Below are 22,682 nucleotides of genomic sequence, written 5' to 3' on the forward strand. Positions count from 1 at the left end.
TTCTTGATTCCCCCTTTCTTTCACATGGGAATTCTCTATCTACAAATAATTGATATTAATTTTGACCACTTGGTGGCACCCTAAGTTGGGACACATGCAAACACAGTAAAACACTTGCACACACCCAGTGGTTGCAGCACTGCAGAGAGTGAGGCTAATCGATTTTATTTTATTTTTTTCCCTCCCCTGTTTTTTTTTTCTACCACATTTTACATCTTTCCTTCGAATCCGCTCTGGACTGTGAAAACACTCGTACACGGGCCCCTACCACTGACCATGTGATGCTGGGGAATGCATATTTATTGACACAGATGGAAAAAGCTGCGTCTATGCAGTGATGCCGAGACACAGATGTCTACTGTGTGGGATGTCTCTTGATCATCCGTCTATTTTTTTTTTTTTGTATTATTTCCCCTTCGAACCGAGCTTCTGTCAAGACTTTAGAGTAAAATCTTTGAATCCCTGTTCGTCTTAGAGACCTCATTAGCAGCATGTTTACTTAGAAAGCGATCAGTGGTTCCTGGAAAAAAGGTGCAAATGTTATGCATATTTAAAATCAGTTGACACTATGTTTAGTGTGGTATTAATTAATGAGAAAGTCATGCTGCTTGCTTCTGCCGCTCCTGTTGTAAAAGTCAGCTTGCACAACATCTGTCAGAACTCTTTTAGTTTTGTGTCTGTATTTAAATTGTTTTTAAGTTTCTCCTCCTATTCTATGTTTCCTTTTCATTGTTTATTCCCTCCAGCCTTTTTTTTTTTTATTGTTGCCCTTTTGGTTTTTATTCCCCGCCCTCATTACTACTCCTTCTTTCTCGCTTTCTTCACTGCCATTGTTGGTGCCTCTCATCATTAAGATGCTGCTTTGTATCTTCCCTTGCCTTTCATCTGTTTTTCTCTTCTCTCTTCTTCACTGTCACTTTCTCCCATCCTTTCTCCCCAGGGCATGCGCACTGTGGTTAGGATGTTGACCTGCACCACTGCCCCTTTTCTGTGTTAATTCTTTATCTCTCTGTGGTTGTGACAAGCTTTTGAGTAAAAAAAAAAATTTAAAAACTCTCCCCGTTTAGTCTTTCTCTCTTATTCCTCCGAGCTAACCGCTTGTCCTCATAACTCTTCTGTCCTAGTTTTAATTTTTAATTCTACTTTTCTACATTTCCAGATTTAATTTTCCATTTTCTTCCATTTTTCCCCTTTTGTATGTTATGTTCCATTTTTCCTGTTCTCAGTGTTACTCTTTATGCTGTCTGTCACTCCGTCTTCTCCTGCGCCAGATGCTTCAGCAGTATGTGTTTTGTGCTTCATTACACTGTCGTATGTTAAAGGGAGCTCTGGAGAGGGGAGCCCAGATGTGAATCTGATGTGTGTATTGTATTGCTGTGACACTGGAACACTTGTGTTCTGCTATTATTTCACCTCATGCATATTTGTTTGTGTAGCTTTGTTTCATCATCAGACTGCTGCACGGATATAAATAAGACTAATCCTGCAATGAAAATGTAATTTCTAAATATGCAGACGGTCATTAAGGCACCTGATTGCATTTTTATTTGATTAAATAGCGATAAAGCAAACAGATGCATATTGGAATACTTTGCAGTTCTTTGTTTACATGTGAATTTATTCCGATTTAGTCACTGTTATGACTGCAGATGTGTGTTCCCTTTTTAGATCTTACATTGTGCATAAAATGTTGCAGCCTTTAGTGTTATTTTTTTTAACAAGGGTTGTACATGGTGCTACTGCTGGTGTTGTTTGTTAGCTAGTTATTTTTGTCTGAGCTAAAGAGCTCCCTGCCTGTCTGTACTGCTGTTGGCTCAGCTTTGAGTGTTGTCGCTATGGCAGCAGTGCAGAGTTATGATAGGTTTGCAGATGAGACCTTTTAACTGGAGCTTTCCTGAAATTTCTTTTAACCGATAAAAATACAGGGCATTGCAAAAGTTTTCATACCATTTAACATTTTTTGGTACGTTTTATGTCACAGCTGTTATTTTCTTTATTATGGGATTACTACAAAGCAACACATCATTGCAGTGCAGAAGTAAAATGGGTACATAGTAACGTTCTCGTTTTAATCTGTAAAGCTTGACAGGCTGTTTCATTAAGTCCCCCTCTACTCTAACACCCCAGATAAAATCCAGTACAAACTGTTGCTGTTGTAGGAAAACAGCACATTCAAATAAAAACATTGAAGTTTGAGGTTTTAACATGACAAAATGTTGGCAACTTTACAGAGCACCCTTTTTTGCATTCAAGCAAAAGGCAATTTTCTGTCCTGTGTCATTTCGCAGTTGAGTCTGTGCCTGGCCACTAAATTAAGGAAGCTGTTGCTGGATATGAGCTTAATTTCATGCCCTGTCCGCTCACCTTTACAGATGCAGATGTAATGTTTCTCCTTCAGTTACTGGAGTCCATGGTGGACAGTGTAATCTTCCTTTTATTACAGCTGCATGAGTGGTTTTGATAGTCAATAAAATAATTGTAAAGCATCTCCAAATCATCCGCAAAGTATCCACAGAGAGACAAAACGCGTAGCATGTTTAGCCGGAAGCTGAGGGTTGGGCTTAGTGAGTGTCAGGTTGTAATAGCTGTATTTTTGTTGGCTTTTCAGCCGTAGGGGTGACTCTCATCTTAAGGTCAAGACAAGAGGAGGTCACAGCAGGTATCCTTCAGCCAGAGGCGCTACATGCACAGACATCATGTTGGCTAACATTGTCATGAGCGAGGCAGTTTCTTCCTTACAGTGCAGCAGATGGACGTAAAGACATCGTTACGGTTTGAAGCGCAGTTTTCACACACATGCACACACACACACACAGACGTGGCCGTTTAAGCTTGGTTAGGCTTTGTCAGGAAACATCTTGAAAATTGGCGTCAGACCATACGCAAAGATGGGCTTAGCAGACAAGCTGTACAGTTTCTGTGTTTATAAAGACATTTCAGTTGTGTGCGTTCTAGCTAATAAATGGGTGAAACAAAAAATAAATAAATAAAACTGCTCGGAGAATTAAAACTGTGAGAATTTTGTTAATATAGTGTTTATGAATATATGCAGATTTGTTTGGATGTCTCCAGGGATTTCTTGTGCCAGTTGTTTTTGGCTGGATGTGTGTGTGTGCTCTGCTAGACGGTTTATTCTGCAAGCAAGTCCATTTATGTGTGTGTGCGTGTGTGTGTGGTGTTTAGTAGTATGCAGGCCAGATGCAATGTACCAGTGCACTGATGAACTGTGACAGGTCCTGCCAAGCCCCTCTCTACTCCCCGTCTCCTCTGGTTCGTTTTAGTCTCCCAACACCACAACTCTCCCCTTCCCTCTCATGACTATACTAATTGTGCTCAGACTGACAGATTAGTGGTCCAATGGTGTGTGCCTGCAGGAAAACATGGGACACAAGTGTCCTCACTCACTCTCATATCTCTTTATCCTCTCTGCCCCCCCCCAGCCCCGTTACCATAATGGTATATCTTCAGATGTGAGATATTTTTAACTTGAGAGTTGAAGTCGTCATTTTTCTTTGTTTCCTCTTCATCACTCCTAACTCTCCTCTTCCCCATTTTTTTATTCACATGTGTAGTAGGACAAGCTGGGTGTATGCCTTCGAGTAGCTCGCTGTTACACCCACTCACACTCGTATTAGTGTGTGTTTGCCTTCACTCTGCGTCCATAAAATCTCCAGTGTTTTTTGGGTGTTTTTACGTCTTGTGGTTTAAGTAGAGTTTAGTGGTGCTAACAGATGAAACTGAGCAGTCACCTTGCTGTTCTTACATAAGACTGGCTCATCCCAGTGCTGCATTGTGTAGCTCTGCCTACTCGTCTAGCCTCTCTGCAGCTCTCCCCTCGGGACACCGTGTCGCTTGAGCGGGTGTTAATTCACTGGCCACTTTATTAGATACACCTGTTCAATTGCTTTTTCACACAAATGGCACATCAGCCAGTCAATGCAGTTTGGCACCTAGATGTGAAGGCAATTTGCTTTAATTCAAGCATGGCATCAGAGTAAGGAGGAAAGGCGATTACTTATTGACCAGTTCGAAATGGTCCCAGAAAGGCGGCGGTAGCACTAAGCGCAAAACATGTCGAACTTTGAAACACAGTGGCCACCGGGTGTCTACCCTGTCAAACAAGAACAGGAAACGCACGCTGCAGCTCACACTAGTCAACTAAAGAATGGGGAACAATATTGCCTAATCCAAGTCTTAAAACATTCAGATGGCAGAGTAGAAATTAGGCGTAAATGACATGAAAGCGTGGGTCCATCCTGTCTTGTATAAATAAGTTTGGCTGCTGCTGGTGGTGCAGTGTTCTGGAATGATATGTTTCAGCAAGGTTTAGGCTCCGTAGTACCAACTAAATATTGTTTAAACATTTGAGTCTTGCTTACCTCAGTATCTTTGCAGTCCATGTCCATCATGTACCCACATTTAGACTTTACTGACTTGTTTTGTGACTTTTCCATTACAGTTTATTTAGGTGAATCAGATTAAAAGGGGGGTAAACACAAAGACATGCCACATTTTTAGGGTTTTAATTGAGAATTTATAAACTATGCATCTGTTTTCTTTGTGTTTCTCTGTTAGATAAACTTCCAGATAAATTCAAAATTTCTTGGTTTTAATGTGATAAAATGTAAACAGATACAAAAGGTCTTGACATCTATGGTTCCCATAAAGTTTTCAATGTTATGACTGATCATTATCAGCACATGACTTATTAAACAGTAACAAAAAGACAATAGTTTGCATCCAGATTTTAAATAAGAATTGTTGGTGCTAGTAGCTAAATAAGAGATGAATATTTACTTCTATTTGTGGTATTTGTCCTTAACAAATGTTGAAAAGTTGATTCTAGCATGTTTCTTATTGCTTTCACTAAGTGTGTGGTGCTGCAGCTACAAGTGGACAACCAGTCCACACTTTATTTTTATATATTCACAGCCCCCTCTCAGCATGGTGCATTAGTTCACATCAGAACTTGCATAATCAGAGACATTACAAACAGCCGAGAAAACAGTAACATTTGTTATGTCATTGTGTGAAGAAGCTGCAGTTTTATAATTGGTTTTGAACCAAGACTGCTATTCTAACAGATATCAAAAAGTCTATTGGATTTATTACTAACCAAACAAAAAAAAAAAAACACATTATTGGACAGTTTTTGAACATTTCACACAATTAAATTTAAATGTGCTTTGCACGTTGTAGCAAAATTATTTGTTCAATTCAACACAGACACACAACACACACTCAGTTATGCAAAAGGGCAATTTTGATTTACCAATTAAATTGACTACCATTTTTGGGGGGACTTTGATAGGGTACATAGAGAGAACATTAAACTTTACATAGAAAGATGTCAATCCAGGATTCACACTTAAGATTGTTTTGCTGCAAGGATAAAAGTTTGTTTTAGGACAACTGTAGATATTAATGCTAAAACATTCTCATCTGGCGAAGTAGAGATAAAATGCTCAATGAAAATGTTGCCAGTGTTCTGATTTTGACATTAATGTTTTTGAGCACAATCAGTGACGACAGAGGAGGGTTACCCATTTCAGGACACAGTGGTGCAGAACTGGCAAAGACAGACAGATTGGTAGCAATTATGCCTCCTTCTCGACTGACAGGCTGCATGTTCCTGCTTAGCAGTTGAAATGGCTAAGACTTGGCCTGCTGTTTTGTTTGGGTTGTTGCTTGAGTGGACAATATACAAATTGCTGCATTAGAATTAGACCCAATGTGGGGTTATGAGTATGGCTTTTAGTGGAAAGAAAATGGAGCACACGTGCAGGAGTATTAATGTAAGAAATAAAACGTTGGTAAAAATGTTTTGAAGTAGAGTAAGAGAAATCTCCCCATTTGATCACTGGTTGGATGGAACGATAAAGTGACTGAAAATGCCATGGTAATATCGAGCACAAGTGCTTTTAAATTGCAGGAAAGTATAGATTTGAGCAAACGTCAACAGCCAGTCAAACACTAAGTAAAGGTCACCAGACACAGGGTGCCTTCTAGACATCTTAGATGGCATTACCAGCAGTAAATGGAGTTTGATGGAAGTTTTGTTAAGACTTTGCAGGTGTCTGGCTTTTACAATGACATACAGGATAACACAGGTACCTTTGTGTGTCGTTATCAGTCACAAGGGTATTTGTATTGGTATGTTGGAGACATGTCAAATCTCCAACATTTGGAGTTTTTTTTTTTTTTGGAGTTCTGAAATTATTCTTTCACTGTTTCTTCCAGAATGGTGGTGTGATTATTTCCTCACTGTTTGTTACATTCCTATCTTTAGAAATCTGGCATAAGTGTCAAACAGGGTGCAATAGCTATGAGTGATCTAGCTGCACTCCTAGCTAAACGAGGTTACTTGTATTAGAAAGGGGGGAAGAAGGGTGAAATCATTGATTTATTTTTCCATTACATATTTTACAAACTGGTTAGTATTTTTCCCCAAAGACAGACCTCTTCTCCACACTAGTGTGTGCTCAGATTTGATGAACAGTTAACATCTGCACATCTCTGAGAGTCCGTTGAGTTGTGAGAGAAAGCAACTTGGTTTTTTAAGTCGTAGATACAAGAGATGCCAGGATGTCGGTCATTTCGGAATAAGCAATTACTGATACAGAGTCTCAGTCAGATACTTTGATATAGATTAGATTGACAACTCTGTATAATCCCTTCATTCCTTAATGGGTCTTTATGCCTTGTCGTGCCATCCTGAGCTTTTCGTCTTAGTCAGACTAGCCACCAAAGTGTAGCTTATATACAACCTGAGTCATTTTTATGTTATCTGAAATCTACCTTTTACAGAATGATTGCACTAACCGTCCAATTTAACATTATTCTTTATCGTCAGAGAAACCTGCACACGCTGTTGGGCTGCTTACGTTTCTTGCATTCTCTTTATGCTGCCTGAATGTGCTGGAAATTGCTGCTTGGGAGAGAGAGAGAGAGATTGAACGTTCTTAATCGACTCCCATGTTGCTGTGCACTGCCAGTTTGCCGGCTGATGAAACTAGCCTATAAAACTGTTTCCCTTTCAATATCATGGCATTTAATGATTTGTTTTGCAACTGTTGTTGGATCATTTCAAGTCTTTTAATACACAGATCCACAGATAGTTTGCCCAGAGTTTGAGATTTGACTGATTCAGTAATAAAAATGAATACATTCAATCTGCACACACATCAATAGTTGTATTTGTTTTGTGAAACTCATATCATATGCTTTGATAAATAAAGCCTGATGGGTCTTAACACCATTACTTGTAACAAAAGATAATGCCTGATCTGCTGGATAGCTTTAGTTCCACTTATTCTAAAATATTGTCCAGCTTTTAAAAAAAAAAAAAGTTTCCTTTTCTCTTGGGCTACATCCTTCATAGCCCCCAAATTCTGAAGCCATTTAACGTTTATGCACGGACGTTTGAGTCATGTTGTTAAGCACACAACAGTAAGTGTTGAGTGTTTGTCTAAGACTCCCAGAGCTTTGTGTTGTCAAAAAATAATGCCCTCATTGTTTGAGACGCATGCATGCAGTGTTTTATTTATTTCTTTTCTCTCCTCCCAAAAGAGTGGTTACGTACAAACAACACTCCACTCAATAAGCTAAATGCAAAATTGAGGCCTACTACTGTATACTCCCCCAACATCAGAAAATGACATTCTCCTGAGTCATGATTTTGCTCTTGATGTTTTAGAAGCATAAAAATGCTTCCAGCAGTAACATCCACACATTCGCAGCCTCAGACCCTGCAGCCCTGCGACACTGTACAATCCAGCATGCACCATGCCTCTGCAGTAGTCAAAGATGATTCCCAAGCCCTACCCGGTAATATAGAATGAAGGGAATTCACCCCAAATAGAACAAAACTCCCCCTGAGGATAGCGAGCGGGAACAGTTTTTATTGGGTTACGGCTGAGACTTAGCTGCGACTCTCTCCTCTATCTGTAACCTTACTGCTGCTGCATAATAGCAGTTTATGGATGATGGTACGGAGATGTTGTCTGGAGTAATTTAATGACGCTGATGTTGTCAGTTTATCCGGTGAATGAAGCCGAATGTGGCTCCATGGCAAAATAATTAGACTAGTCACAATATTTTTCACTTTATCAGTGTGGGGGAGCCTTTTTTGTTCTTCTTTTTGAAGAACAAAAAAGAAGAAATGGAAAAGAAGGCACATTTGTTTTTCAGATCGTTTGAATTGCATTTAACTAAGGATGCAGATTGTTTCATTAAGCCCTACTTTCCGTTGGCAACTCCTAATGGCAGGGCTTTGTCACTTTGACCTTGCTTCTGTCACTTTTTTAGTTTGTGTACGTCATAGGATTTTTTTTTTAAATGCGCCACTCCTTCTGCTCTTCTTCTCTAATTGGAATACAATACTGACATTTACGCTCTTTCACTGATGCAGTTGTCTTTCTACAGCCTATTAGCTGAAAGTTATTTTTTTAGATTCACTTCTTCTGTTTAGATTCTATTCTCCATTTTTGTAGAAATATTACTATTTTATTGTCCTTTTGTCAAATACATACAATAATGAATTGAAGTAAAGCCACTGGCAGTATTGTTTTGCAATCTTAATGTATTAAATTTACTTAAAGTATTTCAATTGTCAACTACCTGTTAGTCTAACCAATGTTTTTCTGCTTTAACATCATGGAGGACTGAAAAAATATGGAATTTAACAAAATTATGCCCCAATATTCAATAGTAAGATCCAATAACGAAATATAAAAGTTGTATTTGTAACACTGTGAACAAAATCTATTAAATTTAAGTGCATGGTAACTTCCACCGTAACATTATTGCTGATTTGGTGGAGGTGAAGTACTTGGACAATCTCGGGGGCTTCTGGTTAAAATTTTTGTTTTCCTGCTTCCAGTCTCCTGAGTCAGATAGCTGTATTATCTCACCAGCAGGTCACAAAGAGTTGCAGGAACCTGCTAATCACTCTTTTATTTAAGTCAGACATGTTTAAGCAGGAACATATCTCGAACACCTAGGACACCTGCCCTGGAAGACTGAATTTGCTCACCCCTGAACTCACTGAAACTGACTTTCTGAATCACCTTTTGGCTGAACGTTGAGGGATTTCCACTTGGTATGTGTGAGAGCAGCTCTGGGAATTCACATTTTGCTGATTCAGCTCGAGAAAGTGGATAGTAAGGAGCTGATTAAATAAGGAAGGCACAAACACATTTATCTCATAATTTAATATAGCCAGCAAAGGCCAGTAACATAATTCTGTTATTTTGCAGCTTTGCCACGTCGAGTGACAAAGCATCATAGGAAGATTTGTGCCAATCAAACGCTGCCTTTTAGAGTTCATCTCCCATCAATTTCCTCTTGAAGACAGTAATTGATCCCTAAACATTTATACATCCAGATGCATCTCCTTTTTTCCCCTTCTTTTTTTCCGTGTCAATTTGCCCCACATTTCTTACTGTCATGTTGCCTTTCCATTCTTTCCAGCTTTTTGTTTTTGTCAATTTTGTACCCAGGCAGAGGGAATACAAAAAGTCTCCACACTCCTTTTAAAATGTCTTTTTGTCATAAAAAGTGAGACGGATGAAAAATGTAATTGATTTTCCACCTTTGTGTCATCTTGTTATGGCATATTAGCTTATTTTCCTCAGCAGTTTGATATTTTTAATTATGTTACCTTTAAGAACCTCAAGACTTATATTGTTCTTGTTTTTCTCTAGATACTTGATGTTAGTTTTCTTTGTGCGTCTCATCATCTCTTAGGAATGTAAGAGGCTATGACCCCTGATCAGTTCATAATTGTGAGCGACCTCATTCTGAGAGATATTTATTAGTAACATAAGCACAATCGGAATGGAGGACTATAAGCTGCTTATAGAAAATTACTTTCAAATCATTGGTTGCCGAAGCTTGTATGAAATGACAGTTGTTGAGCCCTGAGGAAGATGATCTAGTCGAATCAACCAGAACCGCTTCTCTGCACATCTGTTTGTGCCCCACCTCAAAGCTCGGAACAGCTGTAGTCATTAAACATGAATAAAAGGTATTTAAGTCGAGAGGAGATGAGGAATAAGCCTGTTCCATGTGTTTTGTTTAAAGACTGATTATACTTTTTAAAAAATTATTAACCACAATAGCGCTGTATTGGAGATTCAAGAAGGGAGCATACTGGTAGTGTCATTCATAGTCTAGCTATTCCTGACAGGGGGTGTAGTTTTATTTCCAGTTGCCTCCTGGTTATTTAATTTATCATGCTCCAGCAAAAAGACACCTGTCACTCTTTGTGCCTGCTGGTATTTTTGCTGGAGGAGCGATGAGTTTCTCAGTTTTCTTTGAAAATGCAAATAAGTTCCATTTGTGGTCTTTTCTAAGAGGGTAGCGGAGCGTTTCTTAGTGGAGTTCTTTTGTGTGCGGCTGTGTACGTTATATCTGCAGTTGGAATATTGGCTTGTTGCTGTGCATCTGTTTTTAACGTGAAGAGTTTCTGCCTTGCCCGTCTGTCTGTGTCCGTGAGAACTTTGTATCGAGAGCAGGGAGGGTATGCCTGTTTGAGCAAAGATGTGTTTGCCATTCACACTTAAATATTTCATTGAGTCCAGGGTCTTGTGTCTGCCAAAATGGATAGAAACAAACAGAGTAAACAAACTAAAAGCGTTAAACCTTTTGGATGTTTTTGTATGGGGTGAAGTAGACTGTTTCTACTGTATTTAGTTGCATGTCAAGTGCTTAAAATTCCAATACTTTGAACTTTTTTCACATTTTGTCACTAATGATAACACACTTAAACATATTAGCTTTGCATATGTAGATGCTGATGTCTTTCCCCACTCATTAGATTGAGTGTATTTTTGTATAGCAGTTTTCTTAATACAAATTCTGAACTGGATTTCATGGTCTGTTCTAACACATGAATATAGTTTCATCTTAAGCATTTCATTTTAGATCATTAGAGCGCTCAATTAATGTTTGACCAATCTCTGTAAAACTCATTAAGCCTTTAGAGAATCAATTGTGAGCAGATATAACAAAGATGACTTCTGATGGTAGTTCACTGGATTTTATTCTGGGGTATCAGAGAAAAAGGGAATTCATTCGAATGCATTTCCAGCATTTCAGAATTTTTACTTTTTTGGACAAAAAGCATTTATAACTAGGCATTGTTTTCCTCCAACTTTCACTTTTGTGTTTGTCAGTTGTATAATCTGAAACCTGCATCTCATGGTTAGTTATCAACCTTTAAACGTGGAATTTAAGTTAAGTTTCTCTTCTTCTGTCTTTTCCTTTTCTCCTCACCCCCTCCCCACCCCTCCATCTGTATTCAGGAGAAGAACAAGGACAAAGACAAAAGATTCCGTCCTCTGTATGACATCCCGTACATGTTCGAGGCCCGGGAGTTCCTCAGGAAGAAGCTCATCGGTAAAAAGGTAAGAACCTCTCTCTGATTTTTTTTTCTTTTCTTTTTCCAAGCTCCAAGCCATTTCTTTTTTTCTTTTTTTTTTGTTCTCTCCGCTATATGAATGAGTGTGATTTCTTTTTATCAGCGTCTTTGAATTCTGTAATAGTTGTAGATAAAACCACGCAAAATGACTATAAGTGCTCCCTGCACCTTTTTCATTGACAGACAAATGTATTTCAGAGCTGGATATCTATTTCCCTCTGCGCCTGAGTGTGAATACCAAGTGCTCATGGTAGATGTCCTGGGGCTTACCGCTGGCCCGGATGCACCCTTTAAACAAGCGGTCTTGATTTCCCCCTCTTGTGTCTATTGATCTACTTGGTTTGTACACCTGGGGGGGCTGCTGTGATTTACTCACATCTGACCCGTTAGAGCTTAGCAGAGAGTTAAACGCTCCTCCAGACGCATAGCAGGACTTCAGATTTCCAGCTTAGCTTGTGTAAAATATGAATATATCCACCAATGAATGTAAGCTGATTATAAACCGAAACCAAAATTGACCTAAAGTTGGTAAAGTGTTTGGAAAACCTTCCATGTAACCTTACTTCTTCCTTTTTGTTTTTGCCAAATGCAAATAGATGGCATTATGAAAGGAAAATACTAAACTTTTCTTAGTATCGAAATAAAGTTTGGATTAATGGGAGACGGCCAGAGCAGTCATTCAGGATCGCGCTTAGAATTCCAAAAACATCTGCATAAATGCAACACTAAGATTTTTAATTTCTGGCATGAACAGACAAGTGTTTTTAAGTTTTGGTCTGTACTTCGGTTTGACTGAGAATGTACAATAGCAGCGTATTGATGACTGGACTCCAGCAACCCTGATAGTAGCTGGAGCAAACAGTTCACTTGCGCTTTCATAACAGCACAACTGAGGCTGTTAAACAAAAACACGCACCCACTCAAAGTCAAAAGCCACAAGAGTTCCTTCTGGCTCTCTGTATGGGAGTGAGATTCATATCCCCGTCCCAGCTTCTCATCACAGTCATTTTAATCCTCCTCATTAATGTTTTTTTAATGACAGAAAATTCAGCCCAAAGCCGGTTTTCATCAAGTGAAGCGAAAATAATGATTCTGTTTATTTGTTATGTTTGTGTTCCCAAATAATAGGGTGTGCGCATTAGGAAACGGAGAAGCAGCAGCCTGTGTTCAGTGTGAATAAATTCACCAGCTACTGCATTAAAACAGTGTTCATGTCTGCGTCTTAAAGATTTGTTGGCACCTCATGTTAAAATAAAACTTGCACATATCTACATACTCTCTGGTCATGTTTATAGATGATTTCACAGCTTTCCTTGTGAAAAGCAAAAAGCACACAGCTTCGAACAGATACGGGGAAGTATTAACAGTCCTAACGTTTTCAACTTTAAGTTGTAAACTCGTGCATAATTTGTTATATTATATATATCTTGCTTTGACTTCATCGAGCTTCTAAAGTTAACTCTGCTTAATTGTTCAGCACTGCCTCAAGCAAATTGCTGTTTGTGTTGTTTATTGTAGTGGGAGCGGCGCATAATTGTTTGCTTCGAAAGGAGTTAGCTCCTTAAGTGGGTTGACTTGGCTTGTTTTCACTGGAGTCAGTGGGTCTGTTTGTGATGTATATTGGGATGCATTAAATCACATCTGAACAATTGTGAGCACATACCAGCGCATCCCGTGTCTTCAGAGATATGCATCTGCTTTTATAAGGGATTACTATGTCTTAACGCAAAGTAACCTGAATGCAAATGCAACCTGAATTATATTTTTAATATGAAAAGAGCACAGCAAACCTCAAACACACTACTGGAGGTAAATTAGCATGTTCCGTCATGCTCACATTCTATCTGGTTGCTTCTCTTCTGTATATCTACTTATGTTTCATGTTTTCTGTTTAGCATTCCACAAAATTTAAGCCCATTTTTTGAAGACATTAATAAAAAACTGTACATTGAAATTTGATTAACTTCACCTATGTGTCCTAAAGAATCTCTATGTAATGTGTAAGCACATTCCAGTATAAACAGACTTTACTCTGTAGCTATTAACGGTGGATATAAAATTAGATTTGAATTTGGCCTTGACTGGTGATGAGAAACGTAACATCGTATTTGTTTCTGACCAGTGAACAAATTGACCGCAACACTCCTAAATGTGGACACTGCTACTGAGTGAGAAAGGATCAGTAGCATTTTTTTGTTTTTATGAAGCTAAAGGAAGCACACACATACATGAAGCTGTATCTGTGTGCATGTGGCTCATCAAGTTGCAAGACTTTTAGCAGGTAACCAGAAGGCTGAATTGAGGACTCACAGGTGTTCTGTTTTATCATTTTTAGACTTTCAACCTGTTAATAAACATGAAAAATTTGGAAATCTTGGCAGCTTTTGGTTATTTCTTAAGGATCAAAATTTCCAGGAATGTACACACAGAAACTACCGTTTTAGTTTAGCTTTCTAGTTGTTCTTATTCCCAGTAAAAGTAACAAAAGATGATTTGAAATAATAAAACCTTTAATTACTTAGTAAAATTAAGTAAACCCTATCTAACACACACTAGTTTAATAACGTACTATGTCTGTTTTTCTGCATTCAGGTTGTGCACATACTGAACCTGAATGCTACAGTCCAGGTTCTTTAAGCTCCAAATGTCCCAGTCAAAATTTTGACTTTATAGAGCAGCGTTCTGTCCTTCTCTTTTTTTTCCCCTCAGCTGGAAATGAGGATAACCTGGCCTCTGGTTACATGGAGAGCACATCAGTGCAGTTCTTAAAGAGAAATGGGAGTCAGCAAAAATTTGTTTCAGGGAAGGCTTTATTTAAAAAAAAAAAAAAAGAGAGATTGGAGAGGGTCACAAAAATCTCATTGGTGCATCTCATGTTGCAATTTTTCTATGTCTGGAGAACAAATGGAGGGTTACAATTTTTATCTTATTATGTAAATAATAAAATAATTGTGTTAGATAGTATATGATATATGTTTATAATGGTGGATAATTACTAGGTAAAGTAAATGCTACCACAACGTTTTGGTCACTTTATGTTTGAATTGTTTATTCTTTTTTTTTTTTTTTTTAATGGAAAATGAAAACAGTCATCTTAGCAGTTTTGGACTGTTTCAGTAGCTTCCCTCCATTCAGCAAGGTAAACCAAATTCTACTTTGAATAATTTTGACACATTTATTTAAATTTTAATTAAGTTTTTATTTTCTTTTAAACTCTTTCTCACTCTGTGGTGTTTCCTTGAATTTCTAAACACGATTTTCTTTCACTGTTTAAAGCAGTCAAATGCAATCAGTCTGTGGCACTTTAGCGATCTGAATAATTTTTTATATATATAAATGTTCAGGTTTCCAGCAGGGCCTTAAATTTTATCATCTCAATCATCTGCTTCAGATATGTCCAGATTTTCCATGTTTGGCCTTAAATTTAATTTTGCAATTCATTCACACTGAGCAAAAGTATTGAGATATTGTTACACAGTGAAGAAAAATACAAATGGTTACTTTCAGTGATTTAGAATGTCATCATCAAAACTGACAAAGATTTAAGCATCCGTCTATGCATATCTCTGTATGTTCCTCCATATTTGATTAATATTGATGCTTCATCTTCCAAGTGTGCTGGCGTTCACTGTGAAGTTTGGTTCAAGTGGAGAGCTGCTGTCCATTTTCCAGCAGCACAGCTTCCTCACTTCTTACCCTGCAAGATCAATAAAAGGAAGGGGCTCTGGGAAGTTGCTTCTTTTCCATTTCTTTATTGTTGCCAAGATACAAGGCTAAACCTCAGAGTTAAACCTTCTGTCACCGTGTATCTTTTTTTTTTTTTTTTTTCAAATAATTTCACAAGTCTGGAAAAGCTGTGGGCTTTAGCTGCCTTGGCAACAAGAGTGATTTAGTTTGGATAAAATGAAATCTCTGTGGTGAATGTTTGAGTTCAGTACTCAACCGTCAAGCCTTATAATAATCTGTTCCACCACGGCCTATTTGGCTTGTCAATTTGAATGCGTGGTGCACCGTTGCGGTGCACAGAAGCATGTTGCATGTCAACAAACAGAGGAATGTAACTAACCCACTTGCTTTATTGTCAGGTAATAACAGTAATAAACTGTTTGAGGGCAGGTCCATCTCTTTATGTATGAGTAATGGCATTAATAGAGGCCTGCTGTACATCCAAATATTTTACCATAAATGTTCAGAACAAGAAGCCGTGAACAATTTCACATTTTGTCATTTTACAACGTGAAACTCCTATTTTCCTGGGACTTTGACAGATCAACACAATGCATCACATAATTGTGATGTAGAGACAAGAATGCAAAATTATCAAATGCTTTTACAAAACAAAATTGAAAAATGTCATTCGAGTTGTATTCAGAGCTCCTTATCCTAATGCCTCAAAAATAAAATTTATTGCAACTAAATTTCTTCATGCTAAAGAAGGTCAACAATCCTAGATATACAGCCACATCCACAATAGAAAGGCTTATTTCAGAGGTGGCCATCTCCATCGTCAAGAGCCCTTAAGTATCAGAATGGCTCAATTTAAAATCTAGAGCCAAACCAATGGAGGATTAGTGGCAAGGCTTCAAATTTACTGGATGCAGATTCTGTCCGTCCAAGTGAGTTTGAGCCACTTTGTGACAAAAAATTAACAAAAAAATGTCTCTAGATGTGCTGCTGCTAATTTCAAATCCATCCATCCATCCATCCATCCATCCATCTTCTTCCGCTTATCCGAGGTCGGGTCGCGGGGGTAGCAGCTTCAGAAGGGAGGCCCAGACTTCCCTCTCCCCAGCCACTTCTTCTAGCTCCTCCGGGGGAATCCCGAGGCGTTCCCAGGCCAGCCGAGAGACATAGTCCCTCCAGCGTGTCCTGGGTCTTCCCCGGGGCCTCCTCCCGGTGGGACGTGCCCGGAACACCTCACCAGGGAGGCGTCTAGGAGGCATCCTGACCAGATGCCCGAGCCACCTCAACTGGCTCCTCTCGATGTGAAGGAGCAGCGGCTCTACTCTGAGTCCCTCCCGGATGACTGAGCTTCTCACCCTATCTCTAAGGGAGAGCCCAGCCACCCTACGGAGAAAACCCATTTCGGCCGCTTGTATCCGCGATCTCGTTCTTTCGGTCATGACCCAAAGCTCATGACCATAGATGAGGGTGGGAACGTAGATCGACCGGTAAATCGAGAGCTTCGCTTTTTGGCTCAGCTCTCTCTTCACCACGACGGACCGGTACAGCGCCCGCTTGACAGCAGACGCTGCGCCAATCCGCCTGTCGATCTCCCGCTCCCTTCTTCCCCCATTCGTGAACAAGATCCCGAGATACTTAAACTCCTCCACTTGGGGCAGGACACCCCCCCTGACCCGGAGAAGGCACTCTACCCTTTTCCGGCTCAAGACCATGGCCTCGGATTTGGAGGCACTGATCCTCATCCCGGCCGCGTCACACTCGGCTGCGAACCGCTCCAGCGAGAGCTGCAGATCACGATCTGATGAAGCCAAAAGGACCACATCGTCTGCAAAAAGCAGAGATGAGATCCTAAGGCCACCAAATCGGATCCCCTCAACACCTTGGCTGCGCCTAGAAATTCTGTCCATGAAAGTGATGAACAGAATCGGTGACAAAGGGCAGCCCTGGCGGAGTCCAACTCTCACCGGAAACGAGCCCGACTTACTGCCGGCAATGCGGACCAGACTCTGACACCGGTCATACAGGGACCTGACAGCCCGTATCAAAGGGCCCGGTACCCCATACTCCCGGAGAACCCCCCACAGGGCTCCCCGAGGGACACGGTCGAACGCCTTCTCCAGGTCCACAAAACACATGTAGACTGGTTGGGCGAACTCCCATGCACCCTCCAGGACCCTGCCGAGGGTGTAGAGCTGGTCCAGCGTTCCACGACCAGGACGAAAACCACACTGCTCTTCCTGAATCCGAGGTTCGACTATCCGACGGACCCTCCTCTCCAGGACCCCTGAATAGACCTTGCCAGGGAGGCTTAAGAGTGTGACCCCTCTATAATTGGAGCACACCCTCCGGTCCCCCTTTTTGAACAGGGGGACCACCACCCCAGTCTGCCAATCCAGGGGAACTGCCCCCGATGTCCATGCGACATTGCAGAGTCGCGTCAACCAACACAACCCTACAACATCCAGAGCCTTAAGAAACTCCGGGCGGATCTCATCCACCCCCGGGGCCCTGCCACCGAGGAGCTTTTTAACCACCTCGGCGACCTCGTCCCCAGAGATTGGAGAGCCTAACCCAGAGTCCCCAGGCTCCGCTTCCTCAGTGGAAGGCATGTTGGTGGGATTGAGGAGGTCTTCGAAGTACTCTGCCCACCGGCCCACAACGTCCCGAGTAGAGGTCAGCAGCACACCATCCCCACTATAAACAGTGTTGGTGCTGCACCGCTTCCCCCCCCTGAGACGCCGGATGGTGGACCAGAATCGCCTCGAAGCCGTACGGAAGTCTTTCTCCATGGCCTCTCCAAACTCCTCCCACGCCCGGGTTTTTGCCTCAGCAACCGCCCGAGCCGCATGCCGCTTCGCCCGCCGGTACCCATCAGCTGCTTCCGGAGTCCCACAGGCCAAAAAGGCCCGATAGGACTCCTTCTTCAGCCTGACGGCATCCCTCACCGAAGGTGTCCACCAGCGGGTTCGAGGGTTGCCGCCGCGACAGGCACCGACAACCTTGCGGCCACAGCTCCGATCGGCCGCCTCGACAATGGAGGCACGGAACACGGTCCACTCAGACTCCATGTCCCCCACCTCCCCCGGGACGTGTTCGAAGTTTTGCCGGAGATGGGAGTTAAAGCTCCGTCTCACAGGGGATTCCGCCAGACGTTCCCAGCAGACCCTCACAACACGTTTGGGCCTGCCAGGTCTGACCGGCTTTCGCCCCCACCACCGGAGCCAACTCACCACCAGGTAGTGGTCAGTGGACAGCTCCGCACCTCTCTTCCCCCGAGTGTCCAAGACATACGGCCGCAGATCCGATGAAACGATGACAAAGTCGATCATCGAACTGCGGCCTAGGGTGTCCTGGTGCCAAGTGCACATATGGACACCCTTATGCTTGAACATGGTGTTCGTTATGGACAATCCATGGCGAGCACAGAAGTCCAGCAACAGAACACCGCTCGAGTTCAGGTCGGGCGGGCCGTTCCTCCCAACCACGCCCCTCCAGGTCTCACTGTCATTGCCCACGTGAGCGTTGAAGTCCCCCAGCAGAACAAGGGAGTCCCCAGGAGGAGCACTCTCCAGTACCCCCTCTAAGGACTCCAAAAAGGGTGGGTAATCTGAACTGTCGTTCGGCCCGTAAGCACAAACGACAGTCAGAACCCGTCCCCCCACCCGTAGGCGGAGGGATGCTACCCTCTCGTTCACCGGGGTAAACCCCAACGTACAGGCGCCGAGATGGGGAGCAACAAGTATGCCCACTCCTGCCCGACGCCTCTCACCTTGGGCAACTCCAGAGTGGAAGTATGTCCAGCCCCTCTCAAGGAGACTGGTTCCAGAACCAGAGCCGTGCGTCGAGGTGAGACCGACTATTTCTAGCCGGAACCTCTCGACCTCACGCACTAGCTCCGGCTCCTTCCCCACCAGAGAGGTGACATTCCACGTCCCAAGAGCCAGTTTCTGCAACCGAGGATCGGACCGCCAGGGTCCCCTCCCTCTGCTGCCACCCATCCCACACTGCACCCGACCCCTTTGGCCCCTCCCACGGGTGGTGGGCCCATGGGAGGGGGGGCCCATGTTTCCTCTTCGGGCTGAGCCCGGCCGGGCTCCATGGGTAAAAGCCCGGCCACCAGACGCTCGCCATCGTGCCCCCCCTCCAGGCCTGGCTCCAGAGTGGGGCCCCGGTGACCCGCGTCCGGGCGAGGGAACACCAAGTCCAAAGTTTTCCTTCATCATTGGGGTCTTTGGGCTGCTCTTTGTCTGGTCCCTCACCTAGGACCTGTCTGCCTTGGGTGACCCTACCAGGGGCATGAAGCCCCAGACAGCATAGCTCCTAGGATCATTGGGACACTCAAACCCCTCCACCACGATAAGGTGGCAGCCCATGGAGGAGTAATTCAATTTCAAATCCACAGAACAATTTTCAGAAATTTGGAAATCATTTACTGTCTTTGCACTTCACATGTGCAAATATAAACAATTGAAGTGTTTGGTAGTAAGATCAGGAAATATGGAAAGGTTGGTGGGGAATGGTGATTTTTACAAGGCATTGCACAATGTTGGTTAGTTTATTTTAAAGTTATTATACTTCAGAATATCTGAATGCTTCATTATTAGCAAACTCATCGTGTCTGGTTGTTATAAGCTGAGGTTTCAATCAGTTCAGTTCACTTTTTAACTTCCACAACACAAGTGACTACAATTGTAGATTTTTGTTTTTTTAAATTGATAAACAATCTACTTTTGCACCATCAGGCTCAACCAGAACTTCAGCAAAATTACTGTCAATGTTTAACCTGCAAACATTCTCAGTTGAAGCCTACTAGCCATCTAAGAACAAAATATATTTCATAATGTAGGGAACATGCAGATTTTTTACACCTTCTAGGACGTGACTGAGCATTAACTGCCAGTCTCAGTGCGCTAAAGCTGAAAGCCCTAATGCCACTGCTGCGATTTAGGGGAATAGAGCTACATCTAATTCCTTTTTTTCTATTAAAGCTCCCCATTTCTTTTATTTTTAAGGAAAGCTTGGTGCATTTGATCTTTTATAAAGCACATCTAATATCCATATTCAGAAGACCTTACTTCATTTCCTGGCAGGAGAACTCTATAGTTGATAACTGTGAGCCAGAAAAGAGCTGGGCCGCTACCTGGAATGGTCTTTGAAAAGAACTTCACAGTAATTCTAGTAGGTGTGCATCTTTTATCGGGTGTATTCTGTCAGAACTTGAAAATAGTTTTAAAATTTTCTTTTCAAAAGCAAGATTAAAATTCCATAGTTGTTTCCAGTCATTAGCTTTATAGCTATAGAGTGTTTTCAGACATTCTGCATTTTGCCATCTTTGAATAACTTATATTTATGCCCAATAAACCTCTTCTAAGTTATCCCCTTACAAAAAAATGCAGTGAGGCATTTCCTTATTTCCCTCTTCTCCCTGTCACTCCAACTCTGTCTGTCTCGGGCTTTCTTATATCCATCCACACCCGCATTCAAATGGCAGAGCTTGCATGGTGACATAATCCCAAAAAGCTAGATTTGGCTAACTTTATAAGTAGTGCTTTTTGCGCGCCTGGGTCTCAGCTTCATCAGAAAAAAAAAAAAAGTCAAATGGAAATGTTGCATTAAGCCACTTATCAGGGTTGAGCACATTCGGATAATCCTGCATGCTCAAAGTGGCTCCTGTTATGCAGCTGCTTGTGTAGCACTGTTAGCAACAGAGCTTTTGCCTCTTATTGGTCGGGTATATAAGTGAGCGAACGTCTTATGCGCGGTTTGGTATTTGATATAGAGAATGTGAGAGTCGGCGCTGGTTCTGGGGCGAATTCTAGATTGGATTTCAAGCAGATTTAGATATTTGATAACCTAAGTAAAGCTCCATTTTAGATCTCCAATTCCTCCTTTTTCCTCAACACATTTTTGTTGTCCCAGAATCAGAGCTGCTCGTTGCATTAAATAATAGCCAGCCCTGATTATAACCTTCTAAAACACAGCCTTAAGCACTCGCCTCCCGATGGCCTCTGCTCATGTTTTTGTTCTCCTTCCAGCTTTTAAAAAAAAAAAAAAAATCACTACTCTGCCTCTCTTTTGTGTTTGCCTCATTATTTTTTATTGCCTGATGCAACATACAGTATGGCCATATCAGTTCCTACGTTTAGAAGGTGCCTCAGATCTGAGAGCTTTGATGTTCAATATTTATTTTGATGTTCCAACACACTCCCATAAAGCTTCCACTGTAGCCGCTCTTACCTGCACATAGGTCTTTTCTTCTCCTGTACCCTCTGATCTGTGGCCATATCATTTCTGCCAAGAACATTATCATCCTTAAATGTGATGTGTATATTGGAAATGGCCTGCACCAATTTAATGTGTTTTTGAGGTTTAATTGTTGTCAGATGTGTTTTGAAATATGGCTAAAGCAGAAAAGAAAGCTGTGTGATCATCGTTCAATAGAATGTGCTGGAGACGGTTGCTCATTTTAGTCACAGCAAATCTTAACCTCCCACACTTTTCAAGGTAAGCAGCCTTTCACTCTGTTCCTGTCTGGGGAAACCACTCATGTGGAACCCATGCTGGGCTGGAGTATTGTTAATCGCAATGTGGCACATGTTCACTTTCACATTACAAGGCTTTGTACAACTTGCCTCATGTTGTAAGACCACCTGAACTGGTAAATCTAAAATATCAAGAATATTATTTTAGATAATAGATGTAGATAGGCAAAGGCAAGTGACTGTCTGATTTTCAGTTCCCAGCTGAAAATCAGCCGCTTTTAGCTGCTGATCCCAGCTTTAGCCAATTTGGATTTCTCTTACTCTGTTTTGCATCTTCTGTTAGAGACTTGCATAATTTGCACTTGTAAGCATTAGTCTAATCTCTCCAGAGAACTGTGGCCCTTAACTCTCATATTGTCAGACTCAACATTTTTAAACCCAGCATTATGGGCAAACCATACAGAATAAAACAGACTGATGTTGCTGTAAAATATTGTATTCCAGATATCTATCAAAGTTGGCAAAGTTGTTCCTTCATATACAGCTCCTTCAGTACAGACCAAAAGTTTGGACACACCTTTTAATTCAATGAGTTTCCTTTATTTTCAAGACTATTGATATTGTAGATTCACACTGAAGGCATCAAAACTATGAATAACACATGTGGAAATATGCACTAAACAAAAAAGTGTAAAACAACTGAAAATACCCCTTATATTCTAGTTTCTTCAAAGTAACAACCTTTTGCTGTGATTACTGCTTTGCACACACTCTGCATTTTCTTGATATGAGCTTCAAGAGGTAGTCACCTTAAATGGTTTTCACTTCATAGGTGTGCCCTGTCAGGTTAATAAGTGAGATTTCTTGCCTTATAAATAGTCATGAAAATAAAGAAAACCCATTGAATTAGAAGATGTGTCCAAACTTTTGGTCTGTACTGTATGTAAAAGCAAATGTATTTGCTTTCATATATTTTCAGAAAAGCAAATAAGTTGCCATTTCCCCTCTGGCTTCGTCTTTCTTTTCTGAGTAACATGTTCCTCACCATAAAGTGTTGGGCCTAAATGTAAACCCTTAAAATGCCATAAAAGTCA

The 22,682-nt window shown here is 41.4% G+C and overlaps 1 protein-coding gene across 1 annotated transcript in view; it reads left to right on the forward strand.

Moving 5' to 3' along the window:
- snd1 (staphylococcal nuclease and tudor domain containing 1) overlaps positions 1–22,682 on the forward strand; it is a 188,126-nt gene that overhangs the window by 21,456 nt on the left and 143,988 nt on the right. Inside the window, exon 11 of the mRNA XM_032588843.1 lies at positions 11,307–11,408. Within this exon, the coding sequence (XP_032444734.1) occupies positions 11,307–11,408 (102 nt within the window). The remainder of the gene's footprint in view (positions 1–11,306; positions 11,409–22,682) is intronic.

Source organism: Xiphophorus hellerii, chromosome 17 (genome assembly GCF_003331165.1).
Source record: "Xiphophorus hellerii strain 12219 chromosome 17, Xiphophorus_hellerii-4.1, whole genome shotgun sequence".
NCBI lineage: Eukaryota > Metazoa > Chordata > Actinopteri > Cyprinodontiformes > Poeciliidae > Xiphophorus > Xiphophorus hellerii.